The following is a 10445-nucleotide window of genomic DNA, read 5'->3' on the forward strand; positions in this document are numbered from 1 at the left end:
GGGGGTGCTTGAAATAAGAGTCACATACAGACTATTGTTTTAAACCCTTTTATTCTCCCATGTGACACATTTTTTCTACTATTCACATTAAACAACGATTTGGTTCAATAAGACTGGCTGGTCACCACATGTCACAAACTCCCAAAGGGAAGAAGCAAAGTTGCAGAACAAGTCTGACCTGCTGGGCAAGCCAGTTGACCACCCTGTGCTGTAGCCCAGGATCCAGTCTGAGGGTGGGAGAATGGCATAGGGCTTCCTCGAGGGCGGCCGAGTGCTACGGATGATGCTGTTAAAGCTGTAATCTCGCTGCAATACAGTAAAGCAGACTAATAATAGTTATGTTTGGTTAAATTTCTTCCTGACAGCCCTCTTTCCTGCATTACTAACCCAGGGTACAGGATGGGGGAGGAAGATTCCACACAGCTCCGACCTGGAAATTTCTCTCAGATTGTTCCAGCAGAGCAGGTCCCTTCCCTTCTTGCTGAGATATAAACAGAGCAACCCAGCATCCATGGAACCCCAAAGCGATGCAGAGATCTCAGTGATCCCCTGATAGGGAGGCCCTTCCACCCACAATCTCTGTGCCTCCACAACTGCTCTAGGACCCTCTCGAACTCCCTGGGAGCACAGGTTCATTGATGATGTGCTACGGGAGCCTGTCACAGTAGGCAGTGCCCACAGGATCTGCTTAGGGGCTGTTGTAGAGAATGGAGGGGGCTGGCTATGATAGCTGGTGAGGAACATACACTGGGCTGGAGGTTTAAACCATTCTCTACTCAGAGTGCAGTCAAACAGTCAGTGGCACCTTCATTGCTGTTAGGAGGAAGAGGCAGATGACAAAGGTCCAATTTCTGTTGGGGACCCAGGCAGCTGTGCGTGGGCTGTCATTGCAATTGAATTATCAGCGAAGAATTATCAGTTTTCTATGATTACCACTCCCAAAAATGGATGAAAAGGAAATAGTTTTCTTTTGGTCACAATTTATTGAATCCCAGATTCTGACACCAAGAGGTTTAGGAACACCAGAGCATGATGTTGCCTCCATGACCATCTTGGCTAATAGCCATCAATGGATATATCCTCCATCAATTGATCTAGTTCTTTTTGGAACCTCATTATATTCTTGGCTTTCACAGCATCCTCAGACATGGAGATCCACAGTTTGACTATGCGTTGTGTGATGAAATATTTCCTTTTGTTCGTTTTAAACCTGCTGCCTATTCATTTCACTTGGTGACCCCTTTTTTGGTGTTATGAGAAGAAGTAAATAACACTTCCTTATTTACTTTCTCCACACCAGTCATGATTTTATAGACCTCTATCATGTAACTCCTTAGTCATCTCATTTCCAAGCTGAAAAGCTCCAGCCTCATGAATCTCTCCTCATATGGAAGCTGTTCTATACCCCTAACCATTTTAGTGGCCCTTTTCAATACTTTTTCCATTTGCAATATATCTTTTTTGAGATGAGGCGACCAGATCTACAAATAGTATTAAAGATGTGGGTGCACCATGGATTTATAAAGAGGCAATATGATATTTTGTCTTATTTTTATCCCTTTCTCAATGATTCCCAACATTCTGTTAGCTTTATGGCTGATGCTGCACTTGAGCGAATGTTTTCAGAGAACTTTCCACAATAAGTACAAAATCTCTGTCTGGAGTCGTAACAGCTCATTTAGACCCCATTATTACATGTGTATCGTTTGGATTCTGTTTTCCAATGTTCATTACTGTGCATGTATCAACATTGAACTGCATTTGGCATTTTGTTGCCCAGTCAAGCAGTTTTGTGAGATCCCTTTGTAACTTTTCGCAGTCTGCTTTGGACTTAACTATCTTGAGTAATTTTGTATCATCTGCAACTTTTGCCACCTCACTGTTTACCCTTTTTTCCAGATCATTTATGAATATGTTGAACAGGACTGGTCCCTTTACAGACCCTTGGGGGACACCACTATTTATCACTCTCCATTCTGAAAATTGGCCATTCATTCCTATCCTTTGTTTCCTATCTTTTAAGCAGTTACTGATTCAGGAGAGACCTTCCTTCTTATACCATGACATATTAGTTTCCTTATGTGCTTTAGGTGGGGGACCTTGTCAAGGATTTCTGAAAATCTAAATATATTATGTCCACTGAATCACCCTTGTCCACATGCTGTTGAACCCGTTAAAGAATGCTAGTAGATTTCTGAGGCATGATTTTCTTTATCCCATGACACCTTAGTTTGCTGACTCATGGACTCATAGAATCTAAGATCAGAAGGGACAATCTGATCATCTAGGTTGACCTCCTACACAATGCAGCCCACAGAACCTGACCCACACAGACAGCATATGGTGAGGGACCTTGTCAAGGCTTTCTGAAAATCTAAATATACTATATCCACTGGATTATCCTTGTCCACATGCATGTTGAACTCTTGTACATTGGTGAGACGTGATTTCCTTATATAAACACGTTTACTCTTACCCAACAAATCGTGTTTATTGAAGTTTCTGATAATTCTGTTCTTTACAACAGTTTCAATCAATTTGCCTGGTCCTGAAAATCGGCTTAGGGGGCCTGAAATTGCCAGGATCACCTCTGAAGCCTTCTTTAAAAATTGGCATCACATTAGTTATCCCCCAGTCATCTGGTACAAAAGCTGATTTAAATGATTTGTAAATTTCCACAGTTAGTAGTTCTGCAATTTCACATTTGCGTTCCTTCAGAACTCTTGGGTCAATCCCAACTGGTCCTGTGCTCACATATTACTATTTAATTTACTAATCTCATAGTAACACTTGCTATACAAGTTCTAGGGTTTGTTATTAACCCCTGAATGAAGAATCGCTGTATAGCCAGCTGCTGGGTCCCATCCCACAGCAGACTCCTTGTGCTGGGGCATGGTTTGGTGCTGCTAAATGCATCAGATACCAGATCCAAGTGCCTATATTAGCCTGTAGGTGCCCAGGGATCATGCCCTGCTTTGTGTGCTTCACATCTCCAGACACATGTCTGGCACTGGCAAAGACTGAAAAATAATAATAAATTCTATTCTAAATCCAAACCCCATAATAATAAAGTGAGCTTTATCTTTTCGTATTTTATTTAAATTACGCATAATTAACACGGGAAAATCCCAGGAGGGATGGGGAATTAATGTGTAATTGTAATTAATGCAAGAAAAACCTGAAGAGGATGGGGAAGGCATCTGGGCCTGAGTGTCTTGCCATGACTCTTGTGTGTGCAACCTTCAGTCACACACACAACTCTGCTCTGCCTGGAGACAGAACGGTTGGGGGGAGGGGGCACAGCAGGTGTGCTGTGTGCAGAGCTATGCACGGGGTGGGGGGCTGCCTGAATGGCTTCTCTTGGGGCTTCTGCTTTAATCCTGTCTCTGACAGACTCAGTCAAAAGTGGTGAGGGCGCAGGGTTCAGGTGAGCGGCCATGACCCTGGAATAGCTCCTTTCACAGTTGGTGACACTCTCATGGATCACGCAGCAGCCAGAGTGCTCAGGAAGGGCCAGGACTGCTACTGGAAAACAGCTCTGCAGCTTTTCTCATGGCCCCTGGGTGTTTAACCAGAGATAGGACAGTTACAGGTCATGGACAATGGGTCAAAACATCCATGTTCCTTCTCTGTACTGACTGTATCCACAGCATTTCTGCGATAACATCCCATCCATCCCCTGGCTCTACACAAACACAGTCACTTTGTAAATGCTGCTTCCTGTCTCGGTTCCATTTCCCCAGTGTGCTGTCCTCCGTTAGCAGCTGCTGAGGACAGCCCTGGTCCCTTTACTCCAGGTATCAATCAAGTCTGAACCTCTCTGTAAAGAGATGAGATCTGTAGTGCATGTCCTCATGTAAGTGTCTAGGATGGAATAGGTGGCACTTGTTGTTCATCTCCTCTGTCACCAGCACAGTAGCTGGGTGATGAACTGACCTTTTATTTGACAAACATCCTGATAATCCTTGCACGAATTTGTTTACTTTTCACGCTGTAGACAATTGGGTTCATGAGGGGCGGGACCATCATGTAGACATAGCCCATGACAATCTGAATGAAGGAAGAAGAATTCTTCCCGAATCTGTGTATCACTGACAATCCGATCAGTGCTGTGTAGAAGAGGAGAACAGCACAGACGTGGGAGACGCAGGTGTTCAGGGCCTTGAGGCGCTCTGCATGGGACGCGATGCTCAGCACAGTTTTGAGGATCATAACATAAGATAGGAGAATGAATAGCGAGTCCAAACCCACTGTGGAGACTATAACAAACAAGCCATAGACGCTGTTCACTCTGATATCTGAACAAGCCATCTTCATGACCTCCTGGTGCAGGCAGTAGGAATGGGAGAGGATGTTGACTTGACAGTATCGGAACCGTTTCAGGAGAATAGGGAGTGGGGATATTAGGACCACCCCTCTTAGCAGACACAACAGTCCCATCTTGGCTACTCTCAGTGGGGTTAAGATGGAAGCATATCTCAGCGGATTATAGATTGCAACAAAGCGGTCAAATGCCATAAACAAGAGCATCGTGGATTCAATACAGGAAAGGAAGTGGATGAAGAACAGCTGGGCAAAACAGACATCAAAGCTGATCTCCCTAGAGTTAAACCAGTATATACCCAGTATTGTTGGCATGGTTGATATCGATATGCCGAGGTCTGTGATGGCCAACATGGAAAGGAAAATGTACATGGGCTCATGGAGGGTTGGATCTGTTTTTATAATGAACAGAATGACTGAATTTCCTAATATGGAAGTAACATACATTAAACAGAAGGGGATAGAAATCCAGACATGGATGTCTTCCAGCCCAGGTATTCCGGTGAGAAGGAAGACTGCATGTTGTAATATGGTGTCATTGACAGCTGACATAATGTTCTGGGCAGGTCGGAGGAGTTTTGAAAGATATTTCCTGAAAGGAAAAATAAGAGGAGACTAGATGATATTTAAAGAGACGTCTTTCTGCTCTCAGTGCAAGTCTAGTGTCTTCGAAGAGGTCAAGAAAGATAAGCGAAAACATAGTCAGAATTGGGCTCGATTAACTTTCACTTACCAAATGCTCTCGGTGATACACTCTGACCTCCAACAATCCCTCTAAGAGAATCTGAATGTTTTTTCCCAACACTGTTGACTGGGTCCAGAGAGGTCGATCATCCCAAAGGATTCTATTTTTCCTCACAGGACCCTCATCCTCTCCTCATGCAAGGGATCTGTAGATATTTGGCAAGTTCCAAGCTAACACAGTGAGTTACTTCAGCTGGGTGGAGGAGGGATTGATGGTCCAACTGATGAATAGTGCAAATACCAGTGTGACAGGGTGCTGAGCAAGAACTGCTTAGTCTGCCCTCTGTCATGCCAGCTCCAGTTTAGGGAGGTAAATTAGAGCTGGCTGGAGAGAAATCTGCATCTAATAAGAGAAGCAGGACAGCTGCCTGCCCAGTTAGCCTTGAGGCTGCATTAAGAGCTGAGAGGAGGTAAGCCAGGGGAGGGAGGCAGGAGGTGAAAGTAGAGCGATAGCTCCTCCATTCGTGGTGCAGACGGTACAAGGCAATGTTGATACGGTGAAAAGGTGGTGAGAACACAATCTGTAAATAAAATTACACCAGTGTTTCCTGAACCCGAAGGTCTCCCACTTACTTTGTGAACGCAGCAGAGGCAGGGCACGCACTGCAACACCCTGCTAGAACTGGTTTTATACTAATATCAATTACTGCATATTATAGCAGCAATGCACATATAACCAGTGAGGGGCTTAAATTACATACTACCACTATATATCTTGACTGCACCTCACCTCTACTCTTTGATGAAACACATACCAGCAGTTATCGTTTCATGACTTTTTGGAACGCCCTGCACAATAATAGCAAAATTGTTTTGTTCATGATTCAGAATGTAAGTGTTAAAAACAGCTTCTGGTCTCTTACCAGGAGACAGAATCATACAACTGCTCACTGAACAAAGTGTTAATAGCACAAACCCATTGCAATCAGAGTTTGGAATACCTCTGAAATATTTTCTAAAGCAAAAGCCATTAAGTAGTAAAGTTACTCCTGCTCCAACACCTGTGCTGCTGGCTTTTGATAGACATGCATGTAATGAAAATCTGTTATGTAGTATTTGTATTACGATGAAAAGTTTTGGCATAATATTTATAGAACCATACTTTAGCACACACATGTGAACCCATTCTTTCCCGTTGGATCTTCTTTCAGGGATGATTTCTCAGGTTAGAGTGGGACCTAAAACGTAACATGTATCATCTTGATTTCTTGAGAACTTGAAAAGATTGTAGCCTGTCAGCCCTCATTCAATCACCTGTGAGGAAACAAAAGCCTAGGCAATCCTTTGCAGCTGCTACCTTCCCTATCCCTGGCTTTATAGCTGACTGGTTCTCTGCTGGTTCTATTATATCAATCTGCAGTCTTTATCCGGAGTGGTGCAGGCTTTGGGATCAGCATATACAATATTTATTCCCTGGGCTCTCACTTTTTGTACACTGGTTTTCAACCCTTTTTTATATCTGGACCCCTACAATATTTCAAATCCAACACATAGTCTCCAGACCCCCGGGGTCTAGTCGAATCCATTGTACAACCACCAAGTACAACCACTGCTCTAGTACATTGTAACACAGCACGTGTTACTCAGCTATGATGAGAGTTTGCAGGAAGCAGGTGTCAATGTGAACTGCATGAGTATTCATGGAAATCAAACTTCATTTCACAGATGAAAGTCACCTATTTTTCTCTCTCTCTCTGACTGTCTGTGCACTGTATTACATAGTCCTAGTTTAATAGCAGGCTGCTGGAAAATAAAGAGGAAGGGAAACAATAGCTCAAGAAAAGCCAGCTCTCGCTTCAGGGATATTAAGAGAAAGCACCTGAGCTTCACGCTGAGACAATCCTATTTCCAGGCTCCAGCCAAGTTACACAGCTTGTTTCGCCAGTGCTAGCAGTCAGCTCAATGGTTGGGCAGCTGGTACTGAGAAACTCTTTAGACTCACACACAAAGCTTGGGGAAGTCAGAGGATGCTCATTCTGCCTGAGTCCCCAAAGGAGTGGGGGTGCTTGAGATCAGGGACATGTACAGACTGTTGTTTTAAAACACTTTTATTCTCCCATGTGACTTTTTTTCCTACTGTTCAGATTAAACAACAATTTGGTTCAATAAGACTGGCTGGTCACTGCAGGTCACAGACTCCCAAAGGGACAAACAAAAGTTGCAGAACACGTTTGACCTGCTGGGCAAGCCCAGTTGACCAACCTTGTTCTGTACCAGGGTCCAGTCTGAGGGTGGGGGAATGGTGGGATTCCCCTACAGGAGAGGGAAAGCGAAGAGGCTGACATCTAGCATTTGGAGATCGGAGAGGAGCAGAAATGCAGGATGCCCTGTAACTGTGAGGGGTTTCTACAGGACAGAAATTTCCATAAGCAAATGAACTTGAGGTGGTTTGTGAAATACACATATTCCATGGGCTCTTCTCTGGCCCAAAGCACACGGCGCCTCTGGAAATGAGACCCATTGAGAAATTCTGACTCAAGGCATTGGGGTTTTCACAGTCCAAGCTCCCTTTGAATCTGAGATTTCCGTGTATCTGGGCACATGGAGTGGAGGGTCCCCTAGTGCTGCCTGCTCTCCAGCCCCTGTCACTGAGTCACACCCACAGCCCAGCACAGTCAGCTGCACAGAACATCTGCCCATCTCAACAGCTGGCAGCCTTTACCCTTCCCTTGGTGTTTGAAAGGTTTAAAAACAGAGAAACCTGCCAACGTACCCAATGCCTGCGAGAAGGGGAGCAGCTGCAAACAGAGTTCTCCACTCTAATGGAGAAGGAATCAGTGGAGAGGTTGCACAGGCAGCAGGTAATGTCTGCTCAGTCAGCCTGCAACTGTCCTTATGAAGCATATTTGTCCATTTCCTTGGGGGCCACTTTGCCACCTGGGACCCTCAGCTGATTGGTTGAGCGTGTGCCAGCTTTAAGCCTGTCATGGCTAATGGCAAATTGAAGGAAGCCCAATCCCAGGGGATGCCCAGTGATGTCACGAAACTGGACAGCAGCACAAGCCCTGCCGCAGACTCTATTCCTGCAATCCAGGCTGTCAGCGCTGTGTATATGGCTCAGAGGAATCACAGGGCTCCTTCGAGGGTGGTAGAGTTGTACCGGTGATGCTTTTACAGCTGTAATCTCTCTGCAATGCAGTAAAATACTCTAATAATAGTTACGTAGGGTCAGATTTCTCCCTGGAAACCCCCTTTCCTGCATTATAAACCCATGGTGCAGGCTGGGGAAGGAAAATTCCACACAGTTCTTACCTAAATATTTCCCTCAGATTGTTTCAGTAGGGCAGGTCCCTTCCCTTCTGCCTTGGAACAGAGTGACACAGCATCCATGAATCCCCAAAGCTATTGTATAACAAAACACAGTCTTCGCTTCTATTTGGGTGAGCAAGGACACGACCTTTATTAACAAGATAATTACCTGGGGCAACACCTTCACCTGAACTGAGCCCCTGATCTGCATTGCATGAGGGTTTTTATACAGACTTATTACCAAGTCATTGTTATACAGCAAAATGCATTAAGTATGCGCAATACAAAGAAGAAATAATGGTGAGTTTCACAAACAGTGTCACGTATACAGCTGCACAAGGAACTTCCCTTATTTGGTTACATTACCGTGTTTGGTTACAAAAGAAGGCATGTGCATAGCTTATTGCTAAATTGGAAAAATACAACTTCAGTCAAAAGAAAGAGACAGTCAGCAGTTTGCTACCTTATTTAGCTTCAGAGAAAACTTTGCCCACACATAGCTGACCATGCTTATTGGTTAGCAAATTCCTAACTTCCTCTTGGCCTTCAGCTAGATGCTCAAACTGTGTTTGTGACAAACTTCATGTTTCCACATTCCCCCTTTTTTGTTATGAAGCACTACAATCTGTATCTCAAGTTTGTCACAACCCTTTAATTTCTCTTATCAACTTCTATATGCATGATACCCTGTACCTCTTCATATTCTTCCATTTGTTCCTTTACAATTCTTGCATACATTAGCTGAATGGCTCTGCGTTCTGCAATTTGAGCCTGGGTAGTCGTTTGACACGTGGCACAGGTACAGCAAAGCTTGATAAGCATAAAGAAGACATAAATACGCATAATTATGCCAAGGAGAAACAACAGACCTTGGACGGTATTGTTTGCTACCTCTTCTAGGACTGAAGACACCCTTCTTATTTCTCGGAGGGCCAGTCCTACCCCATATTGAGAAAGGGTAATAACCCAATATTGTTGGGTTTCAGTGATGGCTCTTTTGGCCCATGTTGGAAAGAGAGTGTGGAGGCCATGGGTGGTATGACAGATGGCAGGCTGCAGGTAGGCAGGATAACAAACCCATTCCATTCCGCTGGTCTATGCTTATATGCATTTTTCCTGCATACCCAATATTCCCTTGGCCTGGCTGTGGTTCCATAGTCACATCGCTTAATTCAGAACCCAGAAATCCAATATGGACCTTTCAAATAAATTGTGGGTGTCCCTACTGCATGATCATATACTACTTGGGAACAATTTTGGGCTATGCCTAAAGATCTCCAGCCAATAGAATTACAAACATAACATACCCTGTCCTTTTTATTTGGATGGTCTGTGACCTTTAAGTATTCAGTCACATTTCTACCAACTTCTTGCCAGGTGGCATTTTCACCAAAGGCAAGTTCCTCCCAAGAGATATCATTTTGAGATACTGCAATAGGAACCAGTGGAATCCCTCCCCTGGTGTGGATGGGTAGGTGGCCACAAACCCAACAGTTAGTAATGTTAAGGTCCCGTGTGTATTGTAATAGAATGCTCAGGAATGTGTTGGAGCCAATAACACAGGGAGTCAAGAGTGCCAATGACACATACATGAAGCTATTCATGATCCTTACTTAACAGTGAATACAGACATAACCTTATACTGTTCTTCAGAACAGCCTTAGTTGTGGCAAATCTTCTTCACGTGCTGGAGTTGATTTTCTTCAAGTAGGGGAGAGGTTGCCAGCACTTCACCCTACTAGATGGTGTTTGGAGTCTGTTTTAAGGCTATGTAATTGGTTAGTCTTACATGAGCACAGGTTGTAGTCCTGGCACAGTGTGTTGCGTCCGTTGAGGCCGGAGTTTGATACTGGGGCCTTGGTGGTTATCGCGCTGTCTTCAACAGGGGCTGTTAATGAGGATTCCTTTGGCGAGAGGACTTTTCTGCAACGCGATGCGTGGATCCAGATGCTTTTCCCTTCACACTTGACAACTGTGTGGGTATTGAGTAGGCCTTGAAATGGGCTGGTCCACTGAGTGTTGAGTGCGTTCTTCCGCTTGTGGTTCTTTATCAGAACCCAATCTCCAGGCTGGAGGTCATGGCACAGCTCCATTGGTGAGGGTTGCTGGTCTTCCTTGACCTGTGAATG

General features: G+C 44.4%; 1 protein-coding gene across 1 annotated transcript; it reads right to left on the reverse strand.

The window, feature by feature from the left end:
• Positions 1-3939: 3939 nt before the first annotated feature.
• On the reverse strand, positions 3940-4945 carry LOC137142107 (olfactory receptor 51G2-like). Its single transcript, XM_067531339.1, has one exon. The coding sequence runs from the start codon at positions 4873-4875 to the stop codon at positions 3940-3942; it is 936 nt and encodes a 311-aa protein (XP_067387440.1). The 5' UTR covers positions 4876-4945.
• Between the last annotated feature and the right edge of the window lie 5500 nt (positions 4946-10445).

The sequence above is a fragment of the Emydura macquarii genome, unplaced genomic scaffold, assembly GCF_026122565.2.
Source record: "Emydura macquarii macquarii isolate MOO-44397 ecotype Brisbane River unplaced genomic scaffold, CSIRO-AGI_Emac_v2 contig_3147, whole genome shotgun sequence".
NCBI classification, from domain to species: Eukaryota; Metazoa; Chordata; order Testudines; family Chelidae; genus Emydura; species Emydura macquarii.

Excerpts from the sequence above, each read along its gene's own strand:
- LOC137142107 (XM_067531339.1), bottom strand. The coding sequence starts at position 4,875 with ATGTCAGCTGTCAATGACACCATATTACAACATGCAGTCTTCCTTCTC.